Genomic DNA, 17,740 nt, shown 5'->3' on the forward strand with positions numbered 1-17,740 from the left:
AAAAAAAAAAGAAGGATTGGCACGGATCACTACTGTGGCCTGAAAAGCCACCAATAAGTGATAGCCATTCTTTTCCTGTCCTATTAAAAACTTTAACGTCATTTTTTATTGTAGTAAAATATATGTAACATAACATTTTCCATTTTAAGCATTTTGAAATGTACATGTGGCACTAATCCCATTCGTAATGTTGTGAAACCAACACCACTGTCTGTCGCCAAAACTTTTTCATCATCCCAAACTGAAACTCCATACCCATTAAACACGAACTCCCCATCGCCCCTCCCTGCGGCCCCTGGCAACCTCGAATCTACGTTCTGTCTGTATGAATTTGCCTGTTCTAGAGAGGGTTCGTGTAAGTGGAATCATGCAATATTTGTCCTTTGGTGTCTGGCGTCTTTCACTTAGCATCATGTTTTTGAGGCTCATCCATGTTTCAGCAACGGAACTTCACTCCTTTTTACGAGTGAATACTATCCCTGGTATAGATAGGATACATTTTGTTCATCCATTCCTCTGTTGCTGGACGCTTGGGTCATTTCCACCTTTTGGTTATTGTGATAGTCTACAGTAAACGTTGGCATACAAGAATTCATTTGAGTCCCTGCTTTTCAGTTCTTTGGGGTATATACCTAGGAGTGGAATTGTTGAGTCGTATAATAGTTCTATATTTAACTCTTTGAAGAATCCCTGTTTTCCTTTCTTAAGAAGCATGGCCGGGCGCGGTGACTCACGCCTGTAATCCCAGCACTTTGTGGGGCTGAGGTGGACCGATCGCTTTAGCTCAGGAGTTGAGACCAGCCTGGGCAACACGGGTGAAACCTCACCTCTACAAAATAATACAAAAAATTACCCAGGCATGGTGGCCCATCCTGTAGTCCCAGCTACTTGGGAGGCTGAGGTGGGAGGATCACCTGTGCCCGGGAGATGGAGGCTGCGGTGAGCCATGATCACGCCGCTGCACTCCAGCCTGGGCAACAGAGTAAGAACCTGTGTTGAAAAAGAAAAAGAAAAAGAAAGAAAGAAAAACATTTTTTATTCCTTCCTCTTCAGGGTATAATCCGATGATCCCGGCAGAAAATATAGAAAATGTGGTGAAGCATGTTGTTTTGGTTCACGAATCCGTGGGCCACTACAGCAAACAGTTTCTACAGAAATTGAGGCGCAGCAACTATGTCACTCCCAAGAACTACCTTGATTTTATTAACACCTATTCAAAATTGCTGGATGAGAAAACTCAGTATAATATAGGTAAGCCTTGGGGATGGGGTGGTTGACAAAAGTCATTATTATTTATGGGTAAGGATTCGAGCGCTGATCTTTTCTTTAGCAAGATGGGGCATCTTCAGTATTGAGGCCAAGCGAAGCACATCTTGGATTTTGCGTCTTGGAGCAGTTCTTTCATGTGGGTAGGACCCTGGCATGTCCTTATTTTTATTCTCAGTGTTGAGTCATAGACTTTGAAGCTTTACATTTTCATCACATTAGCCATTTTTTAATTTTATTTTTTATCTTAGAGATAGGGTTTCTGTTTCCCAGGCTGGAGTGCAGTGGTGCAATCGTGGCTCACTGCAGCCTCGACCTCCTGGGCTCATGTGCTCCTCCCACCTCGGCCTCCTGAGTAGCTGGGACCACAGGTGCAGCCACCATACCTGGCGCACATTAGAGATACTGTCTGCTGCAGCAGCGTGCACTGCTGGACAGGGCTTTTTAAAAAGTGCTCTGGCTATTGGCCAAGGGAAGCACTGTTTTCAGAAATACATTCATTTTGGCTGATGCCGTCCCAGTATGGCAGTGGAGGTACCGAAAGACACATGCCATCTTATAAAAATGTTTTCTTTTGTTTTGTTTTTGATAAGCTGAAGTTAGGCAAATCCCAGTGATTGTGTTGGGAACAGTGGCCACCTCGACGACAAACATAGGTGCCCTCTTTCCTCAGCTCAGTGCAAGCGTCTGGACGGGGGACTGGACAAGCTGAAGGAGGCCACCATCCAGCTGGACGAGCTGAACCAGAAGCTGGCCGAGCAGAAGATCGTACTGGCCGAGAAGTCCGCTGCCTGCGAGGCCTTGCTGGAGGAGATTGCCGTCAACACCGCTGTAGGTGGGTAAGGGCTGGGGCCAGGGCAGCCCATCCCCAACACCACCGTAGGTGAGTGAGGGCCGGGGCCAGGGCAGCCCACCCCCAAGCAGGACAGGAGTCTGCCAGGACGTCCCTGTGAAACTGCTTGTAGGCACTGAGCGTGCCATCTTTGACCCTGCAATTCCTGTTTTCTTTCTGAATTCGTGTCCAGCCAGTCTCGTTCCCTTTCATAAGCACTGAGACGCTACCATATGTAGGCCCCTGTGCTGGTAGCCTGAGGATGTGCCAGTAGCCTGAGGATGTGCCGGTAGCCTGAGGATGTGCTGGTAGCCTGAGGATGTGCTGGTAGCCTGAGGATGTGCCGGGGAGTGGAAAAGTCACTCGACCCTCAATGGGCTGGTGAACTAAGTCCGTGGGGTTGAAATGACCTAAGCCTTGGCACCATCGATGTGGGACTTTCTTGGTTCTCCTTGAAGCTGTTTCAAGGTTCTTTCTTGGGCCCCTTCCCTCGGTCTTCCTGGCCGAGCCTCTGTGTCACCTGCACTGTCCTGCTCTTGACGACTCTACTCTCTTGCGATGCCTGGCACAGGACGGCTCCTGCAGCCCACAGCTCTGTGCCTGACCTCTAACGCTCCTCTCTAGGTCTTTGGGCCACTGGCTTCTGATGTGTACCCTCCCCAGCTCATTCCCAGATTCCTGCAGATGCCACTCAACCTTCCTGCCTCTTCCTTCTCCTGCTTGTCTGTGTTTGTGTTGCTGCTAAGTGTCATCTCGGTTCAGTTCCTTTGTCACTGCACCCGGCCTTGTGCACAGGATCCGTTTGTCATCATTCTGGCAACAGCACCTTAAGTTGGTGTTGGCAAACTGCCTCTCCCCGACTCCCAGTGCTTGCCATCAGGATGGGCTTATTCTAACCCTGGCAGACCAATTAGATGTTCTCTGGGACTGCACATTTTGAATCAGCCAATATAAAGACTGAAGATTACTTGTGTTCATTTATTGCATGGCAGCGCTGTGAAGAGACTGCATTCAGTGCCCGAGCCCAGATCCCTGAGGCGTCTCTAGTTTATGTGTTTCAGCATCTTCCATGTCTGTGAGCTACCATACCTTCTTATAACAATTTCACATTTTTCTTAACTCGACCATCATTCGCTTCTGTTGCTTGCAACCAAAGCAACTTAAGCGATAGATATCCTTTCCCAGGAATTTGTGGCAACTCCCTGCTGCCTGTTTTGATGCTGAGTCCTCACTGTGGCCATGAAGGGTCCCATCAATCCCTCTATGTCATCTTGCCTACCTAATTTCCCATGACACCCTGTCGCCTGCTCACAGCATCACTTTTTCATGCCTGTGTGAGTCCTGCAGCAACTTGCTCTTTCTCTCCCTTTGGTCTGCTAAGAATATCCATACCACTTCTCTCTTCCTATCCATGTTTCTCCTTCCAGAACTTTGATCAAATGCCTCATTCCCACATAGCTGCACTTTGCTTTGATCTGTCTTTTAAAAACTATTTATTTCTGGCCCCCTAAATGTAAAAAACTGTATATTCCTGGTCCCCTAGATGTAAAACTAGACTGGAAGTGTCTTGAAGAATGCTGTCATTCCACGTATTCATCTGTCCAGTCAGCAGATACTGACTTCAGCTTCATGGCAGGCACCGTGGTGGGGAGAGTGGGGGCTAGAAACTGAATGAGACTCAACCCCTGCCTCGAAGAAGCTCACAACCAAGAGAGCCCCTCCCCCGGTGCCCAGGCCGCAGTTTGTACTGAGGACCACCTGTTTGCCACACGCATGTTTAGTGCCTCTCCTACCTGTGCTTGTTTTTCTTTCCCCATTGCCATCATCCTTGTCCAGGGTCACCTTGCTCCCACTTGGAATTTTGGAGGAAGCTTCATCTAGAATCTCTGTTTCCAGGGTTGCAAATGGTGGAAACTGAGCTCAAAGTGGCTTAATCTAAAGTGGAAACGCATTGATTCCAGAGGCATGCTGGCTTCAGGCACAGCTGGATCTAGGACTCAAGTGTATCAGTGGGAATCTTTCCTTCCCTTTCTTGGCTCTGCTGTCTTCCATTTGGGCTTCATCTCAGGCAGCCGGCTCTGTCCATGCTGAGAGTTTGGGAGCCTCCAGCATGAGGTTGGCATCCTATTAGCTCAGCATCCCCAGGGGAGAGAGGGCTCTTCTTTCTCATGCATTCCCACAAAGCTCCCAGAATTGGCTGTGATTGGACAGATTTGGGTCACATGCCCATGCCCAAACCAATTATGGTGGCCATAGGAATGGGATACATTGGCAAGTCCCACAGAGGGTAGGGTGGGGTGCAAACAGTCCTTTCTCCTGAGGGCGGCTCTTTAGCGCCTGCCCCAGCCTCCAGCCTGTGTTCCTGCCTGGCTGAAAGAGCCCACCATTTTGCTGCTCAACATGACTCAAGCACCTGACTTGGCCGACCCCCTTTGCAGGCTGCTCCCCACACTGAGGTTCCCGATGCCTGTACCAGCCTTCTTCCTTCCCAGCCAGCTCTGGTGGTCCTGCTACCTCTGTGCTCTGTTCCTGCTGGCACACCCCCCGCCTCGCCACGCTCACAGCTTAAACAGCTTCTTTTCTGCTTTTCTGTTCCGAAGGTTCCACACTTGTGATGTTGCTCCCCTTTTCTGATGCATTCATCCCCCTGCTGCCCCAGGGAGAAGCAGTGCCTGAGCTGGGGACCCTTTACAGTGTCAGGGCCCGTGCACGGCTTTGCACGCTGCAAGTGCCAGTGCTGGCTTGTTAGCTGTGGAGATGGGTTCCGAGAGACCTTAGCATGGGGGAGGCAGAGCCTCTGCGGCCAGCATCTGTTTGTGGAAGGCCTGCTGCATTCACCTCCTGGGGCTGCTGTAACAAAGCACCATGATCTGGGGGCTGAAAATAACAGACATTTATTTTTTTAAATTAATTAATTAATTAATTTTTTCGAGACGGAGTCTTGCTCTGTCACCTAGGCTGGAGTGCAGTGGCACCATCTTGGCTCACTGCAACCTCTGCCTCCTGGGTTTAAGCGATTCTCCTGCCTCAGCCTCCTGAGTAGCTGGCATTACTGGTGCCCATCACCACACCCAGCTAATTTTTGTATTTTTACTAGAGACGGGGTTTTGCCATGTTGGCCAGGCTGGTCCCAAACTCCCAACCTTAGGTGATCCACCTGCCTCGACCTCCCAAAGTGCTGGGATTACAGGCGTGAGCCACCACGCCTGGCCAACAACAGAAATTTATTCTCTCACAGTTCTGGAGGCCGAAGTCTGACATCAAGGTGCCAGGACCATGCTCCCTCTGAAGGCTCTAGGGAAAGCCTCTTCCAGCTTCTTGGGGTTGTTGGCAGCCCTTGGTATTCCTTAGCTTAGCTTATAAATACACCACTCCAGTGTCTGTCTCCATTGCCACATGCCCCTCTTCCCTGTGTGTCTCCATGTGGCTTTCTGATAGGGACCCCAGGCATTGGATTTAGGGCCCCCCCCAACCCCGTATGACCTAATCTTAACTAATTCCATCTACAAAGACCCCACTTCCAAATAAGGTCACATCCTGAGGTCCCAGTGGGCACGAATCTTGGTGGGGCAACACTGTTCAAACCACTGTGAGCCAAGCCCTGCTCTAGGTTTTGGGGTTCCGGCCCTCAGGGAGGTGCTGACATCCTAGTGAGTGAGGGCACCCAGACAGTGAATCAGCCAATGGTGAAATGAAACTTCCGATTGCTATTGGTGTCATGAAGCAAATCAGCAAGGAAGGGAGAGAGAGGGCCACAGAGGGGCAGGCTCCTTAGAGGGCGGCTCTGGCTGGGCCCGAGTGAGCGTAGGAAGAGGCGACGAGAGGCAGAAGGAGGAGATCACAGGGAGCCAGTAAGCAGAAGGGGGTCCCCGGCATCCTCAGTGAACACCTGCGAGGCAGGGCTGGAGGCTATCAGGAGCCATGGGATTTATCCTGGATGGAGTGGGTGGGACACAGGTGGGCCAGTTGAGGAAGGTCAGAGTCAGGGTGGCTGCCTAGTGCTGGAGGCCCCACGCATGGTGAGGTTTTCTGTCCCACCAGGATCACTGAGGCTGCCACACTGGCCAAAGCCCCTTAGATCCCCGCTAGGGCTCAAGCCAACCTTTGAGGACTGCCCTCTGCTCAAAGCCGGTGGCTGCGAGTGCATCTCCTCTAAGCCCAAGCTTTATTCACCCCCTGCCCCACCCTGCAGCCGAGGAGAAGAAGAAACTGGCGGAGGAAAAGGCCATGGAGATAGAGGAGCAGAACAAGGTCATTGCCATGGAGAAGGCCGAGGCCGAGACGACCCTGGAGGAGATCATGCCCATCCTGGAGGCTGCCAAGCTGGAGCTGCAGAAGCTGGACAAGTCGGACGTGACTGAGATTAGGTAATGCGCCTGGGCCACCATTCTGGGCTTCCATTCCACCTCTGCAGGCCAGTAGTCTCCATGACCGTGGCGACCAGGAGCTTACAAAGGAGCCGACACCACACACTGCCACTGCTCCTGGCTCTCTCCACGGTGGGGACTGTTGTTGCCCTCTTTTTCGGATGGGGAAAGTGAGGCCCAGGGAGATGAGGTGGGTGCCCCAGGCATCCAGATCCCCCAGCTAGTAGGAAGCAGGGCCTGCTGACCTTGAACCCAGGCCAAGGGAAGGACGGAGTGGGGTAAAACAGTGCTCTTCACGGAACACTCGGGGACAAGTGTCCGCCCTAAGTGGGGGCAGGGTGCTCAACACAGGGCTGAGCCCTGCTGAAAACAGCTCAGCAGAGATGCGTGCACACCACGGCCGGACTGGCATGCCTGGATCCATTTCCAGCCAAGGAGGCTTTCAAGGAGGGTGAGAGTAGGTCACTATTGAGGCCCCCATACATCTTGCAAATCAATCTGTAAGATGACCCTGTCCCCCACACCAGAGGGCTCATCTGCTGTCAGCGAGGGTGACCTGGTGTAGCATGGGCTAGCAAGCTTTCTCCCCGCATGGCTTGGCCTCCCCAGGGCGCTGTTCCTGGGCTCTGATAGTCAGTTGAGTCTTGTGAGTAAAGCCCTGGAGGGAACGCTGTCCTGGTGCCAGCCTCCGCCCACTGCCTCTGCCCCTGTGCTGCCTGGCCCAGCACAGACCCCCCTGGCGTGGGAGCCGCAGCTCTCTCCTTCCTCACTCTTCATCCGGAAGGAGGTCAGTCTTCCTGGCCCCACACACGGGTCTTGCAGCCGAGAGGCTCCGTTCCTGGGTCAGTGGTGGGATTTCATTCTAGGCTCCCGGTGGAGCGGTGCGTGTTCCCTGTGCTTCCTGTTTCTCTGCCTCTGTGCTGCCTGTGAAGGCTGAGCAGCACTCCTTGTCCAAGTCCATGCCCTTGTTTTCTTGTTGATGAAACATTTGTGAATTTGAGCACAGAATTCATCTCATTCCAGGACAGGGGACCTGGTTCATTCTTGGGAGGTCACCTGGAGGTGTCGCTGTTGTCAGCAAGAAGTCATTAGTTCAGTGTTGAGGATGGTGTCAAGGAAGGTATAAGGATGGATGTATTAAAACTTCAGCACTAGGCGTTGAAAGTTTAGGCTGAGATGCCAGGACACGGTGGACGTGCACACCCAGCGGAGGGGTAGGAGACACGGTCAGCACACACACCCTCCAGGGAAATACTAGCTACCGGTGATAGGATTTGGGGCACGGCTCCCAGGTCAGCAGCATAAAAACATCAAGAGAGCAGAGACCAGGAAGGATTTTTGAAGGGGATTTATTTGAAGAGAAGGAATGGTGAGTCCCTTCCATCAACCCAAGGTAGAGGGGTGAGAGGGAGCCTCCATGGGGCCAAATAGAGAGCTTGACATGTGTCCCCTGCAGTGAGACAGGCATTGCAGACAGGTGCCCAGCTCACCCCTGAGAAAGCCAAAGTACAAAAGGAATAATTTTTACACATTCATACATAGCTCTGCCTCTTTGCTGTGTGACGTTTAGCAAGTCATCTAACCTCTCTGTGCTCCAGTTTCTTCATTTGTAAAATGTGGATAAGAATTGCCTCGGCTGTATCAGGGTCTTCATGAGGATCATATGAGCCTATATGTGAAGAACTGGGCTGGGCACATGGTCAGAGCCATGTAAGCATTAGCCATGATTATGGCTCCAACACCCAAAAGGTATGCTGGGAAAAGCCCACGGCCACTGTGTCCTCCATCAGCTGTGGTCACCTTCCCACACTGCAACAGGTAGTATGGGTATACCATTTCTCATATCCACATCCTGAGGATTTTCATGCATGACCAAGGCAACCAGGTACACAAGAGTCTCTTCTGTTCCTGACTTCAGGTTCTGAGGGTTTAGAGAGCAAGGGATACCTGCAAATCCTTTTTTCCTTCTTTTGTATACAAATTGTAACACCCTATGCATATCTTTCTGCATCTTTTCTGCTTAGCAATATATTTTGGAGAGCTTTTGCACGTTGATACATGATGAACTTCCCTGATATTTTAGAACATTCCTTCACATCCCATTGTGTGGCTGTGCCATAATTTATTTAACAAGCCCTTACTGATTAGTTTGTTAAATAAATTGATCATGTCTCCAGTCTTTTGCCTTTACAAACAGCGTGGCAAAGAATAAATCTGACCATAGTTCATTGTGCACCTGGGTGAGTCCACCTGCAGGATACATTTCTGGAAGTGGAATTGCTGGGTCCCAGTGTGTAGGCATTTATAACGTTCATAGCTGTTGCCTAATCCCCGCCATGGGGATGGAACCTATTTATCCTCACCAACAATCCAAATGAGTAGTACCTGCTTTTTCCTAGACTCACCAACAGGGGGCGAAATCACATGTTTGGATTTTTACATTATTTTGTAGATGAAGAGTGGTACTTGTGTAGTTTTAATTTGCATTTCTTAGTGTGAGTGAGGCTGGCCTTTTTCTTTTCCTATGTGAAAAATGTGTCTAAGAGTTATGTGTATTTCATTTTCTGTGAACTTGGTTTGCTTATCTATTGGGTCGTGGTTATTGTTGCTTTTTATTTCAAAACCATTTCCAGGGGCTTTTTATATAATGGTGAGATCAGCTTTTTATCCATAAGGTGAGTTGAAAATCTTTTCCTGGTTTGTCATGGGCCATTTGACTTTGTTTATGAGGTTTGTGTGTGTGTTTGTTTTTGCCATGTATGTTTATTTTTATGCGGCAGATTTTAGCAATATTTTATTTTGTGGCTTTTTTCTTTTCTTCTTTTCTTTTTTTTTTTTTTTTTGAGACAGAGTCTTGCTCAGTCACCTAGGCTGGAGTGCAGTGGCACAATCTCAGCTCACTGCAACCTCCGCCTCCCGGGTTCACGCCATTTATCCTGCCTCAGCCTCCTGAGTAGCTGGGACTACAGACGCCCGCCACAACGCCTGGCTAATTTTTTTTTGTATTTTTAGTAGAAATGGGATGTCACCATGTTAACCAGGATGGTCTTGATCTCCTGACCTTGTGATCCACCCGTCTTGGCCTCCCAAAGTGCTGGGATTACAGGAGTGAGCCACCGCGCCCGGCCTTTGTGGCTTTTTTTTAATTTATTTTTTGAGACAGAGTCTCATTCTGTCGCCCAGGCTGGAGTGCAGTGGCGCGATCTTGGCTCACTGCAATCTCCGCCTTCCAGGTTCAAACGATTCTCCTGCCTCAGCCTCACAAGTAGCTGGGGTTATAGACACCCACCATCACGCCTGGCTAATTTTTGTATTTTTAGTAGAGATGGGCTTTCACCATGCTGGCCAGGCTGGTCTTGAACTCCTGACCTCAGGTGATCCACCCACCTCAGCCTCCTAAAGTGTTGGGATTACAGGCATGAGCCACCGCACCTGACCTATTTTGTGGCTTTTGGATATTGTGTCCTAGTTAAAAGGCCTGATCACACTGCAAGATTGTAAAATAATTTCCGCATGATTTCTTTTTGTACTCTTATGTTTTAATTTTTTATATTTAAATCTTTTATCTATTGAGGATTTTTTTCCTGGGCTTCTGTGTGAGTTTGGATCCAATTTGAGTTTTTCCAGATGAGTAAAATCTGGCTTTTCTCAGGTCATTTGGATGTTAAGCACAATGAGCCAGCACTTACATCTTGACAATTTTATAATCTTTTAAGTCCTTAAAAAGCGCGTCCTTCTTATCATACTCAATCCTCTTTGCAGAAATCATTAAATGTTAAGGCAGGAAGATGAAGAGTCATGAAGATTAGAAGTAGATGCTTCTCTAACTATAAAACTATAAAAACCTCCCTTTGTTGCTGGCTCTTGAGTTTTACTTTTCTTCCTTTCATTCATTCAATAGTCATTGGGTGTCTGTCCCCCACCCACCCCTGCCCTGAGCAGGCACTGGGGCCCATCGGCAGTGAGACAGGCAGGCAGGGTCTTCCCCGCGTGGCGCTGACACTGTTTTCCTATAGGAATCCCATGTGCATGGGGAAATGATGTAGGATTAGGTTAGGAAGGAAAGGCCCTTGCTGCTCCGACAGTGGATGTTGGGACCTGACCCAGCCATGGTCATGAAGGGCGAGGGGCACCTTCTCTGAGGCTGCAAGGAGCTCGGCTGGAGAAAAAGCAGAGACAGCTGGTGTGTCAGGGGTAGAGTACTGGGAGGTGGGGAGTGGGGTTTAAAATGATTATTTTCTTCTAGGGAGGGTAGCATATCATTCTCCCTTTCTCATGCCTGAGTTTGTTTGGTGATAGAAGAAAGGAATCAAATTAAACAGACGTCTCCATTTCTCTTGACTTGCAACCTCAATATTTCACACACCTCGGTCATCTGGCATTGTGGAAAGTGGTGTGTTCTGGGTAAGTGAGATCCCAGAGCGTGGCCTGTAACCCAACAGCGGAAAACTTCACTTTCGTAGACTCAGAGGGTTTGGGAACTGGAAGGTTCCGGTTCTGCGTCTCTACTTTACAGATGGGAAAACTGACACCCTGGCTGGTTCCTAACTTGCCCAAGGGCTCAGTACCCTGCCTCAGGCCTGGGCTCTTCCTGTCTTGAATCTGAAAACATCTCCCGCATTCTTTCCCCACCTGCTTGTTCACAGAGCAGTGGCCGGGGGCCTGGTTTCCATCCACCCTGAAGGGACCTTTTAAAGACACTTGACAGCGCCGCCACTTTCCTAAGCAGCCAACATCAGTGTAATTGAGCCTTTCCCCGGTGACCCAGGGCGGTTTCTTTCATCACTGGGCTTTGTGCTGAAGTGTGGGCGCCCTCCCTCCTGGCTGTTGCCCTGGCTTGTCCGTACACTATGGGGCCCTCTCTCCTCTGCTGTCTGTGTGGGAGTGTGTGAGGGTTCCGGGGTCAGGAGGAGTGGGGGATTTGGTCACTGCAGAAAGCCTCCAGGTTGCTGTCTGCTCAGGCTGTCTCCTCCTTGTCTCCCTGTCTCCTCCCTGTCTCCCTGTCTCCTCCCTGTCTCTCTGTCTCCTCCCTGTCTCCCTGTCTCTGTCTCTGTCCTTGTGCATGTGTCTCCCCCTCTGTCCCTCCATCCCCCTCGTTCTTCTCTGGCTCACCCCAGCCTCCTACCAGAGCGCAAATGCCTGGGCCCCTGCCTGGCCGCCCCACACTGCATCCTTGCCCTCTGGGACCTCTGTCTCCTGCTCTTCTCTCCTGCTTTTCCTTCCTCTCCTGCTTTGCCTTGTCTGCACTGTTCTCCTTCCACTTCTGTCTTTCCATGGCGTGGTCTGGGAGACTCCTATGGCTTTCACTGACCTTGCCTGGCAGCGGGATGACCCAGTGAGGTGGGTTCGGTTCCTTCTCCGGCCTTTGCACCATCGCTGCTGTTCTGTCTCCTGTTCCGTTGGCAGTTCTGGTTCTCCAGAGGACCAAGGGCAGTGGACATCTGTGTTCTGGAGGAGCAGAGTGATGATCTAGTCTTATCAAAGCCACAGAAAACAATTACGGGGCAACATAGCCTGGAAAGAGCCCAGGATGCAGAGACCCCAGGCCTCCCAGGCAGCGTCAGCACAGCCAGTCATGCAAGGTCCCAGGACCCTGTTTATCCATCCAGTAAATGGGGAAAGATGATGATGGTGGTGGTGATGGTGATGGTGATGCTGATAAAGACAATAATGACGGCAGCCACCATTTAGAGTCTGAGGAATCAGCCGAGGGTGTAATTAAAACATAGGTGCTCAGGCTGCACCCTAACCACTGATCCAGACGCTCCGGGGACGGCCTGGGTTTGTATTTTAATGCTGCCCCCGCACCGTTCCAGGTGCCTGGTCTGGAACCTGAGAGGGGGACCCGGCCCCGCCCTTAGGGACTCTCCCACCCAGGAGTGCGGTTTGTGGTGGGACCTGGCTTCTTTCGTTTGCATGCAGCATCAGCTCCAGGGACTGTCTTTGGGTTGAGCTCCTTTTTCTGGAGCTCTCTTTCAGGCCAGATCCTGGCCACATCCTGGGATTGTGACCCACGTGTGCCTTGGTTTCTTGCCAGGTCGTTTGCTAAGCCCCCGAAGCAGGTGCAGACGGTCTGCGAATGCATCCTCATCATGAAAGGGTACAAAGAGCTCAACTGGAAAACCGCCAAGGGCATGATGTCCGACCCGAATTTCCTGAGGTCTCTGATGGAGATTGATTTTGATTCGATTACCCAGAGCCAAGTGAAAAACATCAAAGGTGAGTGTAGCCACGTGTGGGAATCGCCAGGGTCTCGGTCTGGCATCTCAGGCTCTGGGACAGGGATGGAGGGCAAGGAGGCTTGTTGCAGGCAGGCCCTCCCCTTCTGGTCAGATGGTATCAGATGGAACAGGCAACTGATGGTCACCAGAGGAAAACAGCAGCCCCATGACGTGACCCAGGGAGAGTGGTTGGGGATGCGCGGCGGCAGCCGTGCCCACCGAGGGTTTGATTCAGCACTAGTCCTAGCTCTCCCTGTCAGGAAACAGGATCTTCTCATTGGAACCTAGCCCAGCCTTGTCTTCTGTGCGTCTCACCCAGTGTTGTTCTGTCTGTGCTGTTCAGTGCACATGCAGAAGCTCAGAGCTGGTCCCACCTTGACTTCCCCCCTTTCTCCTCTTGTCAGTATCAAGTCTTCTGGAGGTCCCTGGGGAGTGGGCACGGGGGTGGGCAGCACCACTGATGGCCAGCCTCTCCTCCATCTTTGGTTATAGGACTGAGTTCCCTTTGAGCTCAGTTCCTGACCCTGCCCAGTGCTCAGCCAGGCAGTGATAGTGGAAGGGTGTTAGTCTTTGTGAAAAGCAAGACAAGTTAATGCATGTTTGATGGTTTATTTAGACTCTTATCAAATGCTTTTTCTTAGCCCCTTAAAAACAAAAGCAATCTCAACACAAATGACCCCAACCACTACAAAAACCCAAGGCACTCCCTCTATCTGAATCTTCATTGGATGGACTTCCGTTTATGTGAAATTACTCCTGGGGTGAGGGTGCGGGTGAAGGTAACAGGTGACCTGTAATGGCCTGTGATTTCCAGTTAGCCACCTAAGTGCCCAGTTGGGAGTCTCCGTTACGCCCTGGGTCTCCTGTGTGACACCTGCATCACGGGGGGCAGTAAACCATGCCCCTCACCCACATCTGAAACATCCATTTATGCAGAACCCATCCTGGTTTGACACCACGCTGTTGGCCGTAGGAGAGCTGTGTGCATTCTGCTCACAGGGCCACTGAAGAATAAGAAACTAGTTACGCTTATTTTGTCTATTTTGTGTTCCCAAGATGAAGCTTGCCACTCATAAAAATTATTGCATGTTTCACGTTAGGCCTCTTGAAGACTCTTAATACCACAAATGAAGAAATGGAAGCTGTCAGCAAAGCCGGGCTGGGGATGCTGAAATTTGTCGAAGCTGTAATGGGCTACTGTGATGTTTTCAGAGAAATCAAGCCTAAAAGAGAGAAGGTAGTGCCCGAATGTAGGACTGCCACACCACTGCCAAGGGACCCATTCGGAGTCAGAATTCACATGTGCACACCTTTGCTGAAAAACTTCTCCCAAGGTTCTGACTTCAAGCTGCATAAACTTTTCCCCCACCCCACAATAAATGGCAATCCTGAAACACCACTATCACTTAGGCATAGTGTGGGTGTGGACAAGACTGAGGTTTGAAAGAGTTTCAAACTTCCTGTGAAAGTGTGGTATAAAGATGTTCAGACCAGGCGTGGTGGCTCATGCCTGTAATCCAGCACTTTGGAAGGCCCAGATGGGAGGATCGCTTGAGCCCAGGAATTTGAAACCAGCTTGGGCAACATAGTGAGACCCTGTTGCTACAAAAAAAATTTTTTTAATTAGCCGAGCATGGTGGCACACACCTGTACTGCCAGCTACTTGGGAGGCTGCAGTGAGCCGTGATTGTACCACTGCACTCCAGCCTGGGTGACAGAGTGAGACCTTGTCTCAAAAAAAAAAAAAAAAAAAGACGTAAAGATGTTTAAAGTTGTTTCTCTAGGGTCAAAGCAGTTTCTCAGCTGCAGCACCGTTGAAGTGCTGCCTGGCTGTGGTGGGGGGGGTCTGTCCTGGAGGGGAGTCTGTCCTGGGGGGTCTGTCCTGGAGGGGAGTCTGTCCTGTGGGGTCTGTCCCAGGGGGTCTGTCCTGGGGGGGATCTGTCCTGGGGGGAGATCTGTCCTGGGGGGGTCTGTCCTGGGGGGGATCTGTCCTGGGGGGGGTCTGACCTGGGGGGGTCTGTCCTGGGGGGATCTGTCCTGGAGGGGGTCTGTCCTGGGGGGTTCTGCCCTGGGGGGGGGTCTGTCATGGGGGGGGTCTGTCCTGGAGGGGGTCTGTCCTGGGGGGTTCTGCCCTGGGGGGGTCTGTCATGGAGAGGGATCTGTCCTGGGGGGGTCTGTCCTGGGGGGGATCTGTCCTGGGGGGGTCTGTCCTGGGGGGGTCTGTCATGGGGGGGTCTGTCCTGGGGGGGTCTGTCCTGGGGGGTGATCTGTCCTGGGGGGGATCTGTCCTGGGGGGGGTCTGTCCTAGGGGGATCTGCCCTGGGGGGGGTCTATCCTGGGAAGGGTCTGTCCTGGGGTGTGATCTGTCCCAGGGGGGATCTGTCCTGGGCGGGGTCTGTCCTTGGTGGAGGATCTGTCCTGGAGGGTCTGTCTTGCGGGGAGGGGTCTGTCCCGGGGTGGGGGAGGTCTGTCCCGGGGTGGGGGAGGTCTGTCCTGGAGGGGTCTGTCCTGGGCACTATAGGATGTTTAGCAGCATCTTTGGCCTCAGCCCACTGGATGCCAGTAGCACCCTCCCTCCAAGCTGTGACATCCAGAAATGTCTCCAGACATTACCAAACGTCCCCTGGGGGACAAAACCTACCCCAGTTGAGAGCAGCGGGGCCAAAGTCACATGAAGATCACAAAATACAAAGAGAATAAGGTTGATTTGATCATTTTGAGTCATATTATGACCTTTCTCTATATTGTATTATTCAGAAAACTTAGAACCAGTAGGAATCCTGTTATTGTCTATGGTATACTCTTTGGAGTTTTTGACTCAGAACCACAGTGTCATCTTACTGTGACCTCAGTATATGAAAGTAAAACCATTTGTTAACTTGGGTGCTGTGTCTTCTAATGCGACATAGAGTTTTGGCAGCAAACAGTTGAAGAAGAAACTAAGAAGCCACATGTCTCAACATAGCATATAGTGGCTCCGAAAAGCACAGACACCATTAGAGCAGTTTGGACATGTGGCCTGGTTTGAGGCCATGGGATCGCGGCCCCACCACCGTCCTTTTTCCCATCTTTTTGCAAACTGTCTTCACTTAGGTGGCCAGGCTGGAGCGGAATTTTTACCTCACTAAACGGGAACTGGAAAGGATCCAGAATGAGTTGGCAGCAATTCAGAAAGAGATGGAAACATTGGGTGCCAAATATGAGGCCGCCATACTGGAAAAGCAGAAGCTGCAGGAAGAAGCCGAGGTCATGGAGAGGCGGCTGATTGCTGCAGACAAACTCATCTCGGGTCTGGGGTTGGAAAACATCAGGTCAGCGCTGCTCACGAGCCCGCCTGTTGCGGTTTGTAAACGGACGTCACCCACAGAGTTTCTCGCCATGTTGATTCTTTATCTCACATTGTGTTTTTATGTGAAAACCATGTGACCAGGTCTTATATTCCTATTATCATGTTTATGGCAGCTAACGGCTATTTTATAGACTCTTGTTTGTATTAGGCACTGAGTGTTATTTATTAATTTCTAAGGGTCAAGGAGGCAGTGCAGCTGTGGAGACGGGGGAATCCATACCATTTAGCAGGGTGCTCTAGGTTTGGGAAGTGTTCACTTCTTGGTGACCTCTAACCCCTGGGTCCTTTCTAGAAAAGTCTGTGGGAGAAGCCCATCTCTGTCACCGCACAGATGCCTTCTAAGGGTCCCAGTGGCATGTTCAATCCTGGGCTTCAGTCTTAAGTGATGGGGCTGTTTGATATTTATGAGCAAGACCGCTTGGCCACAGCTTATTCACCGAATAGGGCAACAATTTTGAATCTGGTATCTGTAAATGTGGTGTAGAAGACACTGAAAAATGTTGTTTGCATGTGGGAAACAATTTTCAATATTTCTAAAACCTAAGTCTTGGGGCATTTACTGGAAGAGGCCAAATGAAACAGATGCTTTCTTTTATCTTGGGTGGAATTCTGTCACTGAGTGAGGCCAGAACTTGTTAGCTCTGCCGGGCTGATTTATACGTTTTTGATTAAGGCTTCGGAAACAACGTGATTACTACTTAATGTGATCCACGCGATGTGGTTACTACTTAATAAAGACCACAGGCCTTTACTGAGCCCCCTGCCTGATGCTGGCTCCAAACACCAGGTTCACTAGGGTGGGAAGTTGCAAGATAAGCTGTTGGTCTCTGTTCCCCACAAGGAAAGAATATCTCAAAACGCATTTCCATCTGGCTAGCCCTGTTAGCAAGGTATCAAGCTGGTTCTTCTGGAATGTTCCTTTTGGTTGTGGCCAGAAGGTAAACTGCTCACGGCAGCCTCCCTCTCCTCCCGTGCCAGGTGGCTGAACGACCTGGATGAGCTGATGCACCGGCGCGTGAAGCTGCTGGGGGACTGCCTGCTCTGCGCGGCTTTCCTGAGCTACGAGGGAGCCTTCACCTGGGAGTTCCGTGACGAGATGGTCAACCAGATTTGGCAAAACGACATCCTGGAACGGGAGATCCCCCTGAGCCAGCCTTTCCGGCTGGAAAGCCTGCTCACGGACGATGTTGAGATCAGCAGGTGCGTGGCACCCTGAGCCAGCAGGAGGGAGGGGACACCTTAGCACAGGGGTCTACGTGGGTGTCACCCTGGGGGGAGGCAATGGCCTGGGGGGCATCACCAGGGCCACAGTTGGCTTGACTGCATGGAAGTGGCCGGGCAAGCTGCAAACCCAGCACAGAGCCCTTCTCCCTGGCATCTGAGGAGGCTTGTGCAGCCTGGGGATGGGTAGATTGTTCTGGAAGGCCAGTCCTACCACCCTTAGCCCTTGGCTCACAAATTGGTGAGAGAAATTCATTTCCCGATGGCTGTTTCTTCCAGATGGGGATCCCAGGGCCTTCCCCGCGATGAGCTCTCCATTCAGAATGGCATCCTCACCACCCGGGCCAGCCGCTTCCCTCTCTGTATCGACCCCCAGCAGCAGGCCCTCAACTGGATCAAGAGAAAAGAGGAGAAGAACAATCTGCGGGTACGGCAGCTCCTCCCAGGGTGTCTTCTGCCCCCGATTCCTGTTCTCTGGAGAATG

At 51.0% G+C, this 17,740-nt stretch overlaps 1 protein-coding gene across 8 annotated transcripts in view; it reads left to right on the forward strand.

Moving 5' to 3' along the window:
* Positions 1–17,740, forward strand: part of DNAH10 (dynein axonemal heavy chain 10) — a 172,308-nt gene that overhangs the window by 133,959 nt on the left and 20,609 nt on the right. For all 8 annotated transcript variants that reach the window (XM_055237938.1, XM_063614577.1, XM_063614581.1 and 5 more), the window contains 8 exons: positions 1,054–1,251; positions 1,940–2,101; positions 6,291–6,465; positions 12,503–12,684; positions 13,787–13,923; positions 15,780–15,997; positions 17,014–17,235; positions 17,536–17,683. In XM_055237938.1, the coding sequence (XP_055093913.1) occupies positions 1,054–1,251; positions 1,940–2,101; positions 6,291–6,465; positions 12,503–12,684; positions 13,787–13,923; positions 15,780–15,997; positions 17,014–17,235; positions 17,536–17,683 (1,442 nt within the window). The remainder of the gene's footprint in view (positions 1–1,053; positions 1,252–1,939; positions 2,102–6,290; positions 6,466–12,502; positions 12,685–13,786; positions 13,924–15,779; positions 15,998–17,013; positions 17,236–17,535; positions 17,684–17,740) is intronic.

The sequence above is a fragment of the Symphalangus syndactylus genome, chromosome 13 (genome assembly GCF_028878055.3).
Source record: "Symphalangus syndactylus isolate Jambi chromosome 13, NHGRI_mSymSyn1-v2.1_pri, whole genome shotgun sequence".
Classification (NCBI taxonomy): Eukaryota; Metazoa; Chordata; class Mammalia; order Primates; family Hylobatidae; genus Symphalangus; species Symphalangus syndactylus.